At 41.5% G+C, this 20,310-nt stretch overlaps 1 protein-coding gene across 1 annotated transcript; it reads right to left on the minus strand.

The window, feature by feature from the left end:
• LOC104964210 (alpha/beta hydrolase domain-containing protein 17B-like) lies at positions 1-8,597 on the minus strand. The gene is made up of 6 exons (XM_010792947.1): positions 8,425-8,597; positions 7,768-7,851; positions 6,870-7,396; positions 6,473-6,667; positions 5,050-5,229; positions 1-4,462 (listed from the first exon to the last, which is right to left on the minus strand). The coding sequence occupies exons 3-6, from the start codon at positions 7,391-7,393 to the stop codon at positions 4,237-4,239; spliced, it is 1,125 nt and encodes a 374-aa protein (XP_010791249.1). The 5' UTR covers positions 7,394-7,396; positions 7,768-7,851; positions 8,425-8,597; the 3' UTR covers positions 1-4,236.
• Between the last annotated feature and the right edge of the window lie 11,713 nt (positions 8,598-20,310).

Consider the following 20,310-nt stretch of genomic DNA (forward strand, 5'->3'; position numbering starts at 1 on the left):
CAGGCACTACAAATGGGGGTAAAAGTTCCCGGCAGTACTCTTTTTGGTGTGAACGCAACATTAGGGGTACTAACGGAACTAAAGGGGAAAAGTACTTCGGTGTGAACGCGGGCTAATGTGTACATTCACTACTGGAATCTAGTGACATGTTTCAGAATGAAGACTGTTAGTGACAAGAATCCGCCAGCAGAGGGCAGTCACTCCCATTAAACTCCACTGTGAAGCACCAAGGCAGGATTTCACTTGCACTTATACATTCAGGCACTGATATTTCTTTTAAGAACAGTTTTTATAAAAAACTTTGCTCTGGAATTGTTGCCATATCAGTCCTGTTGACAGATGTTTAAAAATATGTGATTCGAGAAATAGTTGGTTACATAAGGGAAAGGAGGTGGGCTCTAACATTGTGTGATTTGAAAAAAATATCCAAAGTGTAATGTTTAATTCTGAAAATAATTTTGAACTATTCCCATAAAATTTCAAATACAATATTGTCAAAGAGGGTGTATACAGGATTTTAATAACTGTATTTTATAGCTGTGTATATATGTATCTATTCCATCTGTGAAGAGATGTTTTTAGTAAGTAATGATTATAGTATATTGTGATTTTAAACCCAATCTCACTTCTGTGTCAAATATTGCAATATTTTGTATATTGTGTCTACCAGATGTCCATACTTGTGAATGTATGCACTGTACAAAAAAGGTTGTTTTAAAAACAAAAGTCAGTTTCACGTTTTTGTACATAAGTGATCTTTTTTATTATTTTGTTGTCCATAAAAAGGTCAAGATTCAGTCCCATTAATTCATATCATTACATCATATTCTCAGTTCAAAAAAGCAACATAAAATTACAAATAATAAAACAGAATAGAATAGGTAAGTACAGTAACCATATAAACAGCCCACTAATATTGTCTAGCCCCTCCCCCCACCCTCCCCCCTAGCACTGCCCTGCTTGAACTCTAGCACAAAACTCATAACAATACATCAGTTAGTATCAGCAATAAAAAAATTCAAATAAAAGTCCCGTTTTTTTTTTAAAGCGCTTCAATGTTCCAATGCCATGAGTTCAGCTTTAACCTCACATAGAATACATAATAGAGATAACGTCCCACTTGCTCTGCAAAACACAATAGACATGCATACAGTTTTCACTGTTCAACCCCCCCACCCCCATCAATACACATTCAGGGCCAGAGGATACAATATATAATAGTGGTGCATCAATAAAACGGCGAGTCTCCGCCCCGTTTCTTGAACCCCATGAATGAAAGGTGGATCCAGTGGTTTCCCTGATAACACGTCCGGTCCAGGAAAGAAACTGATGCCTACTTCTGCTTCCAGAGAGAGGCCATAACTCTCAGTTTCTTCTGACAGCTCAGATCCCTTGTCCACGATGGTAACAGTTTTCCATTATTTAAATATCGAAGACACAAAGTACAGGATGAGAATGAAAAGATTCCCTGTTCGAAGTGATGACAGGAAGCGAGTGGCCTTCACTAAGACCCACTTGTACTCCCACAATGGAGTAATCAGATCAGTGCTAGTTCAGTACATGTTCCCTTAAAAAAACCGCAGCTACTACCACTGAAACTGATGCGTCTCCTATGCAGCGGACACCTTGTGTAGATCTGAAAATGCGGCGCAAGCCTGCGACCGTTGGGACCAGACCAGTACTTTTTTCCGTCTAAACACAGGGTCTTTTACTAGTTATGATGCGAGTATTCTTAATGCTGGCCTGTAAAAGACAGTCAATAATAATAATGAAGACACACAAACTTACATTTTATACCCTTATTACACTTTGGATGCTTTGTACAATAGTGCTGAACTTAAGACCTGCTTTTGTCATGCTTGATCTGATATAAATGTGTAAATGTACTGTATACTACAGTACATGAACTGTGTGTGTGTGTGTGTGTGTGTGTGTGTGTGTGTGTGTGTGTGTGTGTGTGTTGATGATGTGCAAAGGTGTGTGTGGTGGAACCTGCACCACACCAACAGTGAGAGGCTCAAATTATGGCTTGTGTCAGACATGAAGCGTGCTGCCACCCATAAGAGAGCTCCTGAACATTTAGGGCCACAGAGGTTACACAGAGCTATTAGTAGGCGTGATGTCCCGTCCTGGCACCTGACCCTAAACGCATCGTTAGTCCTAAAATCTACATGCATGGTTCTGAGACAGACCGTCCACGGCCCCACACTACATCAAACAAGTTTGGATTAATTACATCAAGACAAAAACGTTAGAAACAAATGTGCATTATGAACGGGAGGCGGACTAACCCTGGTGACGAGAGCTACCGGAGCAAGAAATGGAAAACAAAACTGTGCTGTAAGACTACAAGTTAACCAGCAACACACATAAGAGATTCTGGTGGAGCAAAATATTATTCTGAATAAATCACACTTAATCCTCATTAGTTTGGTTACCTCCGCAGCTACTTTTATCTCCTTAAACCGTTAGAAATCTAGCCAGAACATCAATCTCTAAAAGGGTACGGTCACCAAAAGAGACTATAATTATCCACACACCTCCACAGTGGCACTTCAGACTTAACGGTAGAGTTAACAATTCTGGAAACACACTTATTTGCTCTATTGCCGAGGGTTAGAGGAGAAGATTGATTCGACTCATGTGTCATGTAAGTACGCTTAAGGTCAAAGCTCGTTAGCTTAGCATAAAGTCATGAAACTGGATGAAACAGCTAGCCTGGCACTGTACAAATGTAACAAAATCCACCTGCCAGCACCTCACAAATTAATAAATAAACATGCTGTATCTTGTTAGTGTAATCCACAACAACAAAAATGAAATGTTGCTGTATGCGAGGTTATGTGCACGACGATTTCTTGTCCGAGTAAGCCGAGTGGTATAAATCTTCTCATCTAATTTCAGCAACAAACAGAATATCTAACTATAACTTCATACTTGACATTCATCCTGCTGTTACCAAGTCAGCGCTGTCTGTCCAACCTTTAAACGTCACACATTAGTAAATGCTGAAGGGCTACAGCCTTCTTTTTAAAGCCAAACCATCGAAATGGGACATGGAAATGACTAAATTATCCTTCACTTCTATATGTGTTCTAAAAATTCCAGAGATGCTATCAATGTGGCTCTAAAAGACCCGTTTCCATTTATACCACACCGACGTCTCTATCACAAATATGAAGGACCTGATGGGGGGGAAATCAATACAGGAAGTAATTCCCTGTACGGTTCTGCTGCAATTCTGTGAACAGGTAAAGGCAAAAACTACAGCACAGCCATGAAATAAAGTGGAAGCCATTCTGGGATCTTTTCAGTCAGAAATTAGGGAGAGGAAAGTATGCGAAACCCAACAGCCATATAAGCCATGCCAGTATTCCAGACTAGTCCTTTTGTTTCTCCGTAACTGACACCAAAGGGAAGGAGATGGACCCCCAAACCACACAAATAGAAGTAGGTTAGTGTTAGCTGGACAACAACTTGGGAAATGCCCTGGCAGTCACATGGATGTCCATTAAAAAGGTAAACAGGAAGTGGGGGGGTGGGAAGGGGGGGGCACATGCTTGACCAGTGTTTGTCCACTGCAGAGAGAACTGGTCAAGCTGTGGAGGTATTCTTCATACACACACGCAACAAAAAAAACATCAAATTGATAAGTCTCAATAAGCCTCCTCCACCTGTCCAAGTCATCAGGATGTCCTTCATTTCTTTCAGCACTGCTTCTCACACACACACACACACGCACACACACACAAACATGTCCATGGAGATATGAATAAACACTCAACCCTTATATCCATGACTCATTCATTCAGTAACACGTTATAATAAAAAATTACATCTGTGTGCCTTTCTGGACAAAGCACATTGTTGTTACTTCCTAATTCATGTTAGTGACTCCTTTCAAAGCTGTAATTCATAAATGCCCCCAAGATAAAAAAACTGATTTGTGAATTTGTTCAATCTTGGTTCTTGTTTTTAGCGTTTCACCACCTAGCTACTGATATATTTAAAAGCGTTTTCACCCGAACAGGAAATAATTTAAACATATGTTGTGTTGAAAATTAACTTAAAGGTGTGCTGCTTCAAAGACACACAGATGTGACAAAATATCACACACCGTTTTAGGTCAACTTCTCACACATACTTTGCAAACATGCCGACGTTCACACACACACACACACACACACACACACACAATCTCATTCACACGAGCGCAGAGAGGCTGCCGCTTGTTTTTCAGGCGTGTTGCGCAGCCAGGTCCTGGTTGATGAAGCGCCGTAGCCTCTCCAGGTACTGACTGTAAAGCTCAATGTCGTTGTGCCCGGCTCCCTCCACCCAAAGGGGCTCCACGGCCTTGGGGCAGCGCTCAAACAGGGCCAAGCCGTGAGAGAAGTCGATCACCTCGTCTTCTGTACCGTGGATGATGAGCACTGGAGACGGGATCTTTGACACTTTCTCTATGCTGCAGGAGAAATTAATGAGGCTATTATTATTGTTATTATTATATTATATTATTATACATTTGAGAAAAAGGGGTATTTTTTCAGTATTGACCATCAATGACATAGATGGCATGTCTACTTAAGTGCTCAAATCTGTCTTTTCATGTGTATAAAAACAGAAATACATCTTGATATATCAAACTATCCAGAAATGTTATTTAAAAAAAATTGTCTAGATAAAATATCCAATGGGAAGATGTGTTTTTGGCTAATCAAGCCTGACTAATCAAGGTTCCTCGTCACATTTGAAGTAAAAAACCCAGAGTAGCTGTTGCCGAGGCAACCAAATGGGGATCCAAATAAACAAAGTCTTGTTAACCTATTATTACCGTCAAGCAGACCTACTCAGTGATATGCAACATTTTCCTCAGTGATACAACAAAAGGGATTTATATTGCCTCACAATATATCTCCTCGATACCCAACCTTTCTCCTTCTCCAGATACGTATCAGACACGTGTATGCACATTTTCATATTTCTTTTTAAAGCGATACATTGTAACTTTCCGAGTTTCCTACTTAAAACAGCCCTTAAGGAAACACTTACTTAGGGAAGGCATCGAAGCAGTAAGTTTTCTTGGTGTCGGGGAAAGCCACTCTCATGCCCGAGGTAAGAGGGGAGTGGAGGACAACAGCTGCACACTCAAACCGTGACGCCAGGTCCACTGTGGGTACCGTGCCGATGCTCTGTCCGTACAGGATGATATTCTCAGGGCTGATGCCATAGCTGAGAGAACACAGACACACATAAACATTTCAGTACAGAACAATAAACAAGATGAAGGACTCGTGTGTGCTGTAAATATTTCCATATGCAGATGAGTGCAGTATCTCTTTCAGAGTGTGTTTCCTGTAGAAGAAAGCAGTTGGATAGCTGTTTGGATAAACAGACAATTGTATTAAAAGATTTAAAAAAAAATCAATATTAGTTAAAGCATACTCTATATTAAGAATATTTTTGCCACTTAAGCTTGCCGTAAGACAGCTCTTTTCTGCTGAATACTGAAGCTGTTATATATTAAAAAAAACAGCAATTTGACCCAACAAAACACAGAAGTTGCTTATCTAACACTGAATTGATTGGGTACATTGTCTTACTGTGTCACTTCGGTGGATCTAAACTAAACTTTAAAAACATTATAGTCCCACAATAACACAAAAAATGAACCAATGGAGGCAGCGAGAGATTAGCAACTTCCATGTTGTGCTTAAAATAATGTTTTTGGCGAAGGAGTCTGGTGATTATGAAGATGGCCCTGTCGGAAAGGGCTGTCAAACAGTAGTGGAAAAATATTCTAAGACTAGCTTACACTTAAAATGATATGGATTTTGTTTATGTTGCTTAATTATGTTGACCCCGTCCATAGCAGTATATTGCTTTACTTCTGGACCATGATTACAATCTGCTTCTCCAAACTTGGGCCGCGGCAATCACCATATACTATACCCTGACTGCGGAACTACCTCACACAACCCCACTTCCACAAATCTGTAAGTAGGGACTCAGTGAGGAAATTCAAATTGAGTTATAACACCAATGTTTGTAGTTTTAAATTTGTCATTGGCCTCAAAGTTTTACTGTGATTCCTCGTGGGAATAATATGTGTGTGCTGACATGAGGCTCATTAACCATGCTGGCAGCAGATAAACAAGAGGAATAATTCTCCAACTTTCAGATGCAGTGGCTTCATGCAGAGCACAGTTTGAAACAGCCAATCATTAGCCTGATAGATACAAAGCCATTACTTTGCTTTGATTTGAGTTGATGGTAGTCAGAGTAAGGGTACTGTGGTCAGCAGGGAGAAAGTTTGTATATAAATCAGCCAACCAAAAGTTCACAAAAAGTAACTGGCCAGAGATGCAAGTTCCCCATGCGTTTTTATCCAACAAAGACACTTTAACTGGCATCTGGTGCTGGTTGGCTGCTCATTTCGGGTTCTGTGTAGATGGGAATGGTTTCTGTTGCTTACCGGGAGCGCAGGGCGTGCCAGGCAGCATCAATGTCAGCATATAGGTTCTTCTCAGAAGGCTTTCCAGTGCTAACACCGTAGCCTGAGTAATCGTAGGAAAAGATGTTGCAGTTGATGCGTGTGCCTAAGCCGATGTAGAAGCTGCTCATCTGGCCCAGGTCTACTGCATTGCCATGGGAAAACAACACTGTAAACCTAAGAGAAAAAGGAAGAAGAAAAAAGAAGAAAGTGAAGCAGCTGGCTGAGGATAAGAAGGGAAAATGCTGAACTGGACCTCAAGTTGATAGAAATACATTATGTTTTATGAGCAAAATATATTTGTAATTTGTTCAAACAAAGACGGCCAGAAAGATACAGGGTTATCTTTAAGTCTTCAGTCTCAAGGAAGGGGTCTCACCTGGCATTTGGGGCGCAGCGAATGTACATGCAGCCCACCCTGTTCCCTCGGCTAGATCTGGTCAAGAATACATCCGTCAGATCCAGCTCTCTCTGTGAATACTGGAACTCCGCTCTCTCTGTGAGATGAAGCTTCCACTTGCCCTCACTCCAACCACTGCCGCCAACCCCTCCTCCAGCACCACTTGCTCCTGCAGCACCTGCCGCACTTCCAGCAGCAGCAGCAGGTCCAGCAGCAGCAGGTCCAGTAGCAGCAGGTCCAGCAGCAGCAGGTCCAGCAGTGGCTCCTTTGTCACTTCCACTACCAGTGCCCACCCGGGAACGCAGGCCTGGGGCTCCGAGAGAAGGCTGAGTAGCCCCAGAAACAGACCCAGGAGCAGTTGCAGCTCCAGTACTTGGATCTGGGTCAGGGAGAAGGGCGTAGGTGGGCTCTGGAGGGAGGAAAGCTAGTTTGGCTGCAATGCGGCTGGGGCAAGGGGGGCAGCAGAACAGACCGCATAGTTCTCTAATGGACAGACCGTTCATCTTCTGGTGGAAAAAATGAACATGGTAGGCAGAGTAATTAGGTGGCAGCAAAATGACACATGGAGAGTAAAAAGACAAACCGTCCACTATCGTCAGAATAACATTTCAGTGAAATGTATCTTTCTAACTTTAAGGGGAAATCAAGCAGTGGCACTATATCGATAGCAAAGGCCAAATATGTATAGATGAGGAAAATGTTTAAATGATGTGTAGTCACCTCAGCAGGTGGCTCATTGGTTTATCACATCCTATGTTTGCTTTTCAATCATTTATTAGAAGGTCAAGTCAGTTTAAGTAAGATTTTTTTTTTTAAAAAGCATCTTAGAATAATTTCTTAGTTGAAACCCTTCACACACACCCTGTTGTATATGTACCTGGATTCAGAAATCCGTGAGTTTTGATATGAACTGGCACAACGGTGCCAAGGTCTTCTGGTCTAGTCACTGCGCCAGCAAGGTCTTGATAAGAAGAAATAATAACAAGCAAAAAAAGGCTCAACAGACATCAAGCAACAACATCACAATGTATAGTCACAAATGCATCACCGGCTCGTTAGGGACAGTCAGTTGTTATTGTCATCATTGTACAGCTTCTGTTAATAACTAGCGTTCATGTGTGCAGAAGTGATCTGCATATATACATATATTTACGTTGCTGAAATCTTATTGTGGGACTACAGGGATTCAGATGCCCTAATGTGATGGTGGACACAGGTGACTAATTATAACACCCCCTCAAAACAGATACAGGGAGCGACTGATATGCTAATGGTAGCTACATGGTTAACAACGATATTAACCTCTAACGTTAGCCAGTGATGGGGGAACATTACGGGAGCAGTGTTTTAGCGAAGCATTACATATAACTGGAAATGCAAAAAGACAACACATAACTGCTTTTATTACACACTAATAACAACACAGGTCAATGCTAACTAACAGATAAATAGTATCAACTATCGTTAGCAGGGTAACCAGCTAGCGGCGGCAGCTAGCATGCTATCCAGGCTAGCCTCAAAGCTAGCTACTTACCGATTCACAGTAGGCAGGCAGGCTGCTGTGCTCCTATTCGTACACAGAAGCGGTAAAAGGTTTTGGAAATCCTTCCTTTCTCTTGACATTGATGTTTTTTCTCAACTGTACTGACAGATGTCGTTGGGTAGCTAGCTGAAATTCATGGCAACCAGATTTTTTTTGTACTACTGTCCGATTCAACTCGGAAGTGACGTAGGCATAGTCATTTTTCAAAACTTTATTACAATGTACCTTGATGTGATGTATTATGACAATTTATATTGCAATAAAAGGTTACAAACAATGGGAACATCTTATCAGGGGTTTGCGGACATTTTTCTAACAACTGAATGTACAACATTTCACAGTTTTCTTTCTCAAAGGTAAATACAGTCTACCATTATGGTTGTAGAAGCTAAAATAGGCTTTTGTGATGGCTTTATTTACATTCTTTTGATAGGATACTGTTTTAAATATTATACCTATAAAATAACACGCTTATTTAAATATTAACTAAATATACAAAACGAATGATATAGAAAAGGGGTTTGTGTAATATATTCACTCGTCTGAATATCCACATTCAGTGATGGAACAAGTAGCCTGTTCAGATACTTTACTCGAGTAAAAAGGTCATACCACAGTCTAAAAATACTAATACTAATGTTGGTGTTGGGCCTATAAGTAACAGCCCTGAATGTAGGCCACTTGTATCAAAAATAAAAGTCAGTGATCATGCTACTGATGTGTTAAAATGTAAACAGCATTAAATGTTATAGCTGCTGTTGGAGTCCATTTTAACTACGTCAATATGCTGCGGGGCAGTTTGTAATATAACAATGCATCATATTTTGCAAACTGTTGGAAATGAATTAATGCAAAATCATATTTTTATTTGGCCATAACTGTGAAACAAATAGTGGAGTAAAAAGTACAATCATTCCCTTGAAATATAGAACCAGCGGGGAAGTATAAAGTAATCATCTTAAAATGGAAAAGTACATATTATTTTGAAAGTAAAAGTTGCCTGCCTTAAAATTATACTTGAATGATGCACATTAGAATACTTTTCACTACGAAATGAGAATAATAATTTGGCAACAGTCAGGTAGTCAGTCTTTATCTGTAGGATTGTGTACATCATTTTCGACAAGACAGAACTAAAACATTTGAGGACAGTTTTTTTTGTAAGTGTATATTATATACACATAAACATAAAGCTACATAGGGGAGCAATCCATATAGCCTATATATATATATATATATATATATTGTGTGTGTAAGGCCCAATACTGAACATAATTGAACAAGTATTTACCATCGATAAGATGCACGTGTGTGCGTGTGCGTGTGCGTGTGTGTGTGTGTGTGCGTGCGTGCGTGCGTGTGTGTGTGTGTGTGTGTGTGTGTGTGTGTGTGTGTGTGTGTGTGTGTGTGTGTAGTGTGTGTGTGTGTGTGTGTGTGTGTGTGTGTGTTTGAGAGAGAGAGAAAGAGAAAGAGCGAGAGAGATAGAGAGAAAGAGAGAGAGTGGGAGAGAGAGGTTCACCATTCATCATTGATCCACTGCAGGACTGTGTTTCAGGGGGTGTGAATTATGGGCCCCTGCTGTCACTGTGACTGCTCTGCGTTGGACATTTCACCTCGCCACTGTAAATTTAAAGAGGGGATTACATTTAGCTGACTACTGATTTCAAAGCCGTAGCCTGGCCAAGTGCAGACAAGCGGCCGGTGCTCCTGAAAGAAGACTTAATACAGACCGCAATTGCAGGATCTGGGATTTCACAGTCTGCACAAGCCTACCGGGAGAAAAAACGTATTGACGATCACAGAAAGCCACATAGGTTACTCCTAACGCGTTTAGACTACGGACTCTATCTCTCCAGGGAAAGAAAAACGTTTTGTAGTTGAATGGGCGTTTTGGACGCGCTCGGTAAACGGTGATGCTACGGCGGCGCGCAGGATCCGTAGGGAAGAGACAGGTGAGGTGCGGCTGAGGAGCTGCTGTTATTTCAGAGAGGCTTTGGATACCGAGAGCCGTGGTTTCCATCACCCTTTTCTCCACAGAGAAGAATAAGAGCGACCGGAGAGGGCGAGTTGGCGACTGGCACCTGCCTCCGCCTCCCTACCTGCCATCTGGTGCGGTGAGTGTGCCAAATGTTGGGATTGAGAGATGTTTATGTGAGGGGAACGGGGGGTGGATGGGATGAACAGGTATATAGGCTACAGCATGTGCGCAATTTTTTAACTGCCACCGAACGCGATGCTGCATTATTACTCCTCCGGTTCGCCAATAGATTTGTGTTGGACCTTTGTGGACATGAACTGCTCTTTGTGTCTGCTGCGAGTTGGATGTTTTTATTTTGTGCATATCTTTTTTGCATATCATTGTTCTTTCACGTGTTGCATAGTATATTTTAGTGTTTATCTCGTTACGAATATATTTGAAGTGATGTCTCAGCAAAAACAGCCCACAATACTTGCACATTAAAACACTGCATCACAACGATGAGCACAAAGCCTGATTGAAATTCTCATTTGGATCACGACCCGGATCATAGGTCGTGATCTAAATGAGGCTTATGGCTCTTTTTAATTGTGTTGTTCCTTTGTGTATACTCATGATTCTTCATTAAATGTTTGCTTAATGTTTCTTGCTAATAGGAGTAAAGGTCACGTGTGATGATTTGGAAGCAAGAAAGTCAATTGATTTTGTCAATACTAACTCCCAGCTGAAACAGTGTGATGGATACACTGAGCACACTTTATTTATGGAAGATGATTTAGACATATGGCCAAAATAGCTGTTTCTCAGAGTCTTACTTAATTCCACAGACAAAGAAATGGGAGAAAACTCTAAAATATGGCTATATATCCTTCGTCCAAAACATGTCTTGCACCTATAACTTGTCTCCTAAATTGCTCATAAACACACTGCAAACTCACAACCTGCACGGCCCAAGTTAAATGCTCACTCACTGCCATCCCAGCTCTTACTGAAGTGATTTAGGCCTGTATCTAATTTATTGTTAACAACTTCATCCTTCACACTAAAAGCTATCGAGCTCCACAGAAGGACTATAACGGCTCCCAGCTGCAGCTGTTTATGTTTGTGTTTTTGTGCTAGTTGATAGGCAAGAAGAGATGGTTTGAGTCCAAAACAATTGTAGGATTGGGGAGGAGGAGAGGGTATAGACAGAAACACAGACAGAAAGATTGGGGATACAAAAGATAAAGTGTGGTAATAGCAATCTGGCATATAGGCTACAGGGGATAGGCTGAGGATGTAAGAGACAGAAAAAGAAATGATGGAGCAGAAAGCTCAGAGCGAATGAGTGTTTAGGGAGAGGGGCTGCAGACAGCAGTCTGAGCGGGTGTGAATGGTCTCCCTGTTATCCCCGCTGCCCACACAGACAGCCACACAGCAGCCGTACGAGCAGGTGCTAACCCCACCACACAGCAACCGCAGGGAACAACAGGTGCAGCCACTGTTTCCTCAGCCTCCCTTTGCAAGGCAGTCTAAAACCCGCCCATCCCAAACAAGTCCCAAAACACCCACAGCCAACGCTGAAGGGAACCAAGTGGATACTTCAATCTACATTTAGGGAAAAAGCATGCAAAGGCCAGGCTTGAGTAATTCAATTAGAAAATTAATTATGCCCCAAACAAAGTTGGAGCCACTTGAAGTAATAGGGCAGAGCAGTCTGTATGTAAAAGCAATTTAAGAGAGCCTTAGGGTGAGACAACTGCCCACAGGGACATTTAATGAGCTCTATTGATCACATAGGACCCTATTCAATCACACACGCTAAGCTGCAAACAGGGCATCTCAAGCACGGGAAAAATTAGATTGGATTGCAAGCCTTCCCACAAAAAGAGTAAATCAGCGGCAGATTAGTGTGTTGGGGTTGCTAAGAAGCACGTTGCTAGAAATGTGTTGAATGACAGATCTTGTGTGAGTGTGTTTGTGTGTGTTTAATATAGTGAGATGAAACAAACAGATGATTTGGGAAGTAGAGCCATGTTGCTTCTTTGTTCCTTTGACATTTCCTCTCTTTACCTCTAGTAGAGGAACATTGACTGACTTTGTGGCTCTGAGCATGTAGTGTTCTATTCCTACTTCATATCAGACAACAGGATTGATTTGTTTCTTTTCTCCAAACCTAAGCCCCCCAGGACACTGTTTTCATACTACTGTCACTTGCTTTGAACTGCTGTAGATTTCCTGGTTTCACACAATCTGGAGATTCCTCCCACTCACTGCTCTGTTTTATTCTAAGCAATGTCAATGAACGCTCCTACAGTATAGAGTTCAGATGAACTTGAAGTAACTTTCAAAACGTGCTGTATCAACTACCATCTGCCCCTAAAGCAACCTCCCCTCTCTGTATCAGAAAATAAGCAGGATTATTAACTAATCTGATCATAAAACAAAGCAAAGTTATGATTAGTTTCAGGAGATTTGGAGGAATGCTGATTTTCCTCAAAAGCGGCCAGCTACAGTCTCTTTTGAAGTTCCAGTTTCACACAGAGTGCGGTGTTTGTGTTTGGTGGGATTCTTCAGTAAGAAATCAACACCTTTAAAAACTGTGTAGAAGTCTGCAGACCTCAGGGCGGTGAGTTCAGAGGGACCTCGCTGAGCAGGCATCTGCTGGTTGACCTATTCCTGCAGTGAGCCATTGTGCAGGATTAAAAAAGTCAGAGTGTCAGGTGTCATGCAGGCATACTTTCTTTACTTGTCAGAAAGTAGCTTTTATCCCGAGACAGGTACATTCAAAATAAACTCCCTTATGCAAAACACGCTTTGTTGATGTGAGAGGCTTTGAAGAGCTTAACTTTTCGAATACAACTCCTTCCAGATGTTTGAAAAGGAAAGGAGCGAGATATGAGGCACCACAGAAGCTGAGGAGCTCTGCCCATAGCAAACTCTGATGTAAATTGTCCATGGTGCCGTAAACCGTATAAGATAAATGATACTCAGGCGGCCAAGGTGGCTGCTCCATGTGGATGTGGTTGCTGTATCAGCCACATGTACCGTGTAATAATGCCCTGCAGTGGATTTCAATGTAGAAAATCCTTCTTATGCTTTACAGCGGCCATGCATCTTCAGTTTTATGACTCTCTGTCTTCTCTGATTTCTCCCCTGAGATGCAGCCTCTTTTTATTCATCCCTGTTCACATTGTGAGGTCTCCTCATGTGTTTTAACAGGCGTCACGTGTGTTCATTTTGCAATGTATATTTCGCTATCCACTGTATCACCTTAACAACACCTTTGACGCTCCTTTTTCCTTATCATCCTCATCAGGTCAGAATAGAATAGAAGCATTTATTGTCATTATACAAGTACAACGAGAAGAGCAAAGCTATTCCTTTTAAGGGGCCATCAAACCATTCAGAATAGACAACATACAACAAAGACACGCAGCATTCATACATACAATAACAATGATGTGACATGCACGGCCTGTGTTGCGGTTTAGGGTCCACACATGCACTATTTAATGAGTGTATTTGTTGAAGTGTGTGTGAGGGTCATGAGAAGAAAAAGTTAGTTTGTCTCTCAAATGAACCTCTTCTCTTAGCATTCAGCTGATCCTCCCTTTTAACTGCCTTCGTTTCAAAGCCAAATTGGTTGTGAGTGATATCACAGATGTTTCAACTTCGAAGATAAAGCTCGTCTAATCTCTTACCTTCTGTGATCTCATTTACATTGCAAAATTGCAAAGTGAGAAAATAGCTATCCACTTCATGCTTTTACTGAGCCACTAACACACAACTGCACGCACACACAAAACAAAATAAGCAAATAAGGAAGTAACCTTTTCTCAAATGCCACCGCTAAGGCACTTGACTTTTTACTTCTTTGCACAAAATGAATGCAGGTATACACATTTCCCAGGAGCTTGGTACCCTGTTATATTTTGCTGCTTTTGTTGTCCAACAAACTCAGCCAGCACCTAAGCCAACGGCAGGCGTTAGTTATGGCAGCTTTTAGTCAGAAGGATTTGGAGACTTTTTTATTTGGAGATAAAGGCACATCAGAGTCCTTTGTCTCCCAGTTACTCGAGATGTTTTTTTTTGCCTGATGAAGCTTTGTTGTGGCTAATCTTTCTTCCTCCTTATCCTGTGCTCTCCCACACCCGTCCCTTCTTCGCAAAACAAACACTTTTCTCTTTTAATTATGTCTTTTCATCCGGGGCCCAGTCACAACTGAGAGGAGAGGAACAAAGTGTAGCAGAAACACAATTATACCTGCGAAGTGGAGAGAAAGCTCTCAGGGGAGGTGTCGTCTCTGCGTATGAGTGTGAGCGCTGCAGGTGTGTGTCTGCGCGTGCATGCGTGCATGAACATGTCAATCCACAAGCAGGCTCTTTGGCATTTTGATATCTGTTGTGTGTAGACCACCTATTGTGAGCTGTGATCCTCTTAGCAGGATTTTGCCAAAAGAGCTATATTTACCCTTACTGGTGATCACAGCACACACAGAACAACATGACGAGAATATGAGCTACCTTTCAGCTTGAGCCTGCTTCTATGGCGGCACAAGAACAGCCACTAACAGGGTATGAAATATATATGCTAATGGCTGCCACATTGAGATATTAGCACATCCTATTTAGCATAGTCTTTGTTAAAGTAGAAAATGACAGGCAGGGAGATGTTGGGCTGTGGTCAGTTAAACACAGAAAGCAAACACACCTTGAATATAGCAGAAAGCTTGCTGGTTTCACAATTATTTTATATAACAAGAAAGAAAATTACTCCTTTGTTGTGTTCATTAAGAAGAAGAAAATATGCTTCCTACAGATATATTTCATGGACTACCTTGTACAGTACAAAGTGCCACCATTATCACTGTGTGACAAAACAAAAATAATAGCAGCATTAAAACAGGACAAATTCACACATTGTCACTGTAGTGTAATTAGACAGCATCTTCATTGTCGTCATACGCACTGGTGTGTGTGTGTGTGTGTGTGTGTGTGTGTGTGTGTGTGTGTGTGTGTGTGTGTGTGTGTGTGTGTGTGTGTGTGTGTGTGTGTGTGTGTGTGTGTGTGTGTGTGTGTGTGACACTCTGGGCTCATAGTGTGTGTCTGAGTGCGTGCACTGCATACTCATGCGCTCGCCTCTAGCTCTCAGAGCTGTGCAGTGAATGTATATGTGCTTACTGCAGTCAAACTCTGGTTAGTAACGTTTGCCCTTGCTGCAGCTTTGTACAGCACCATAAATGTGTGTGTGCTTGTGTTTTTTTTGTTTTTGTGTGCAGCTCCAGAAGGACATACATTACCTGTTTTGTAGCCCAAATTCATTTCAGTAATTTGCGAGCGTTTGATTGCTTTGCACCTGCATTTCTGAGCTGTGTGTTTATCCCCCTGTATGTACATGTCCATTAAGCATAAGCTGATAACTCACTGCATCCATAGGATACTGTGTGTCTGTCACTAGCAGCAATATGGCTTTAGGCAGAAGCCCTGATTGGGAAAGAAGTCTTAGTCTAAGTCTGAGGGGAGATGGAGCTCTCTCTGGCTAGACTCCAGCTCTGTCCATCCTATTTTAATTACCTATGGCACTCACCCAGGGGAATATCTCCCTTCCTCTCAGTGTCTCAGCATCTTCTCTCCTCTCCTCCTTCATCTCCCTTCTCTCCCTACGCTACCTTCTTCTAGTCTTTCATCTCCCTCTGTCCGCTCTCACTATGTCTCTCTTCTTTCTATCGTTTTTTCCCCTCTTTCGTACACAAACACATAACAGCTGCGTCAAAGGCCTGTGCAGAGGTAACCCTTGCATTAGCATATAAATGACCCTGTAGATTGAATAGTATTTTAGGATATTTATCAGCAAAAGACAGATTCTCTTAACTCTGATTAGACCTGTTCGGAGGAGACAGGCAGCCACTTGAGGGCATATCGCCTCCACCTCGATAAGATAGAGACTTGACACAGTGATTCCACTGCTGAAGAGAAGATTGTGTGTGTGTGTGTGTGTGTGTGTGTGTGTGTGTGTGTGTGTGTGTGTGTGTGTGTGTGTGTGTGTGTGTGTGTGTGTGTGTGTGTGTGTGTGTGTGTGTGTGTGTACATACATACATACGCTGTATTATGCTGCATATTACAACATGGTATAGAAAATTAACATAAGTATTATTTAGTTTAGTTTAAAGAATCATAGTGGGGTATTACATTTAAAGACCCAAGCTGAAACTCTATTGTGAAACCATGATGTTTTCTGAGATATCTAATACTGTTACAACCCTAGTTTGCGTGTGAATGGGTGTGTTTACATACTTGCTCTTTACCATGTTTGTTTATGAGTGCATGAGAACAGTTCTGTCTATCTAAATACATATCCCTTCGTATATTTGTCTTCACTTAACACATTTTGTTCTGACCTGTTTTTGTGGAAAATAGGGCTGCACCCTTTTTGTTGGTTGGCCTACCAAATGTTTGTTTTTTAAGTCGATCAGTCATTTTTGTAATGCTTTTTAATGTTTTGAATTACTTATTCTGCCACGAATCAAGTAGGGAAGTTACCAAGCAGGTGTTTATTCAAGAGAAGAGACAGTTCAACATTCAACAAGTTGTTGTATGTGTGCATACAGGTTATTTTTGAGAGCCATTATTAGTATTGTATAATGTATCTGTTTGGTTAACACTGTTAGTATCCCATACTTTCTACTGATTTGACAGCATGTGATTCTACCGAGGTTGCCACGTGATATGAAAGATTTGTGAAACATACAAATGATATGGATCCGACAGACAACAAGGTGGTATCAACCATCTAAGTCTGTCTAATTCTGTGCTCCTAAGAAACACTCACATTCTGATGTATTCCTTTCACAAGTTCAACACTAGAGTGACAAGCTACAAACACTTTCAGTACAAAATACTGGTAGCCAGTTGGGCAAGAGAGTGAGTTTTAAACCCTCTGGATTGTTTAGATCCATGTGTTTGTTGTACAGTTTTCAGTGACGCGGCAGTAAGTCCAGCTGAATGCTATCACCAGTGTGAAAGTGCTAATATTTCTCTCATCTCATTAAAGCAAATCCCTCTGACAGCTCAAATCTAATTTGTTTAAGCTTCAGTGACATTCGGAGTGACATTTATTAAGTACACATATTGTACCTAGTGGTGTTGTAAATGGACAAGCTGTGAGAGATTCATGTTGAGAACAATGTTTGTCTTAACTCTTACTTATACATTAATGTTCAACACTATCGAAGTAAGAAATACTATCTGATATCTGTCTTGGTTACAGTATGTTCACACCTTTTCCATTTTTTATCAAACCTTTCTTAGAGTCTATTAATGAAGCTATAGTTCTTGTAGGGTGGAGTCCTGAAGTGTGAAGGTGACCCACTTCTCCCAGTTTAGCCCATGTCTGTGTTTCTACCCTCAGGCCGGCTTTCTTTATTCCGGGCTTTAGTCTGCATACCTTCTTTAAGAAGCAAGTGTGTGACAAAAGAGAAGATTTAAAGTATTCCACCTCAGCCAGGACTTTGTGTTGATGTCTTTTAACAGTTAACTTTCTATCCACCTTTTATTCTTCATTTCCTTAAGTCAACCTTTAATAATATTGCGACAGAGAACATCTCAGATCTTCATTTAATAATAAGTATTAAGAAAGATTGTATTATCTTCTCACATACTTATTTTTTGTCCAAATCAAATCAAAGGCAACACAGCTTAACTCATGTCAAGTGAAGTTATTCTTTTGAATAGCTCTAAATGAACCCAGAACAATGATCATCCTGTTAGTTCATTCTGATTCACTTTAAATATTAAATATTCAAAGGGGAAACCCCATAAAAAGAGCCTCAGCAGCAGTACACATATTATCTAAGTGTGTAATACAGAAAATACATTGTTGTGTTTCAATGAATATATATCCCATTGTTGACATATTGATTTCAAATGAGCTGTACTGTGCAGCCAGTGTGTGGATAATGTGGAAACAAAATGCTTGCAGCTCCCCCATCCCCCTCCTCGCTGAGAGAGAGGGGACCCCCACCTCCCCATATATGTGTCCACGTAGGTGTTCATGCTCACTCATACCATTGTGTCTTTGGGATTTGGGCACACGCATTAGTATGTGTGTAATGCTCACACATATGTATGTGTTAGAGGGCGAACCCGCCCTCCTCGCTTTTACATCCACTGCAATAGAACATCTTTGCCTGGCTTTGCTATTGGTTGCTACGGTAACAAAGGCAAAGAGTGGAGTGGCTGCAGCAGCTAAAGAGAGAGGGCGAGAAAGAGAGAGAAAAGGAGAGAGACAGAGAGAAAGCATCAGAAAGCACGCAAATACGACGACATACAGAGAAATGTCAACACCCACGAAAAGACGTGGTTAGATTTTTCTTGTCCAATTTTTGTCACACATGCATGTGCACACATATCAAGGGATATGCTGCACTGGGTGCAGCACAGGTCATGGCTCAAGCCTCTAGACAGCAGTGCTCGCAGCATCAGAAATGTTGGGTTTGGTATCTGTGCCTTCAGACAGCCGAGGCTTTTTGTATTTATGTCTCAGTGTTTCCTCGCGGTCAGTAAATGCTCCTTTTGTAGAGAAGGATGTTGCTCTTTAGTCGGTCTCTGTTTAGCACGATGAGGGTGTATTGATCTTGCCCAGCAGCTTTAATAGTTGAGATGCATTGTGCAAACATGAGCATGTCCAATATACACTAAAGGCCACTGAGGCATTTTTGGATGGGATCATGAGTAAATATTTAATCTACAATCATTAAATATATTCATATAGTTAGCTGGCCTACTGTGGGGGTGGTGTTGGATATCCCAGCATGCTCCTCACCCCCGGTCACTCCTGTCGCGTCAGCTGTGGCATGTGAACGCGAATATTTTAATAAATGGAGTCCCAGCTGATGTGGACGAAACATATGGACAAACTGATAAAAGGGGAGAGCAGGTGCTTCTTCAGATGACCTGCTGATTGGTTAATGATGTGAGAGTTAGCAGGTGATTTGCTAATGGACTGCCTGATGAGGGAAGATTACACTGTTTTGCTGTCACCGTCATTACACGTATCCCATGATAACCGACGTGTCAGTGCCACACCATTTAATCCTATCACGCCAACATGATCTGACACGAATAGCATAACACCCTTTCTTCTTCCCCTTGCTCGTCTCTCTTCCCTTGATTTCCTGATACTCATTCTGTCACCGGCGGTCTGTTTTTTATAGTTTGATGAGCTGGAAGTCTGCAGCCGGTAGGCTATCTCTTTTTCTCAGTTTTTGTCCTTTACTCAAACCACCTCCCTCTTTTATCTTTCATCCGTCTCTCATGTCTCTCGGCTCAGCAGGGAGAACTCAGAACTCTTGATAATCAAACATCAAAGCGCTGCCCCAAACCTCTTTTTATAGCCAAAATCGTTAGAAATAGTGCCTTTGTCATGGCAGCAGCAGAGTTGTGAGATGTTGGCCATGGCCCAGATCTGATGGTTTAACTTATGGATCGATAGCCTTAATCAATACACACTCTAATGAGGAGGCTACATCAATGATTGGCCGCAGGGTTTTAGTATGTAGCATGCGCAGGCTGTTTGTGTGTGTGTGTGTGTGTGTGTGTGTGTGTGTGTGTGTGTGTGTGTGTGTGTGTGTGTGTGTGTGTGTGTGTGTGTCTGTGTGTGTGTGTGTTGGTGTGAGAGAACAGGAACAGTCAGGGATGACCAGCTTTGAAACCCAAGCTTTACAGTAATGCGGTTTTTTTTTTTTTACTTGCAGCCAAGCTTGAGCAGAATCACTGCATGTATTAGCCATGTATTGCGATTTTCAGAATAAGTTTGTGCAGTTTTATGTAACATAATTACTTTAGGCTAGAATACCTTGCCATAGCTTTTTCAGCCCTCAAAACTATTATCTTTCGGGGCTTGCTCATTCTTTTGTTCCT

Source organism: Notothenia coriiceps, unplaced genomic scaffold (genome assembly GCF_000735185.1).
Source record: "Notothenia coriiceps isolate Sejong01 unplaced genomic scaffold, NC01 NC01_scaffold00036833, whole genome shotgun sequence".
Classification (NCBI taxonomy): domain Eukaryota; kingdom Metazoa; phylum Chordata; class Actinopteri; order Perciformes; family Nototheniidae; genus Notothenia; species Notothenia coriiceps.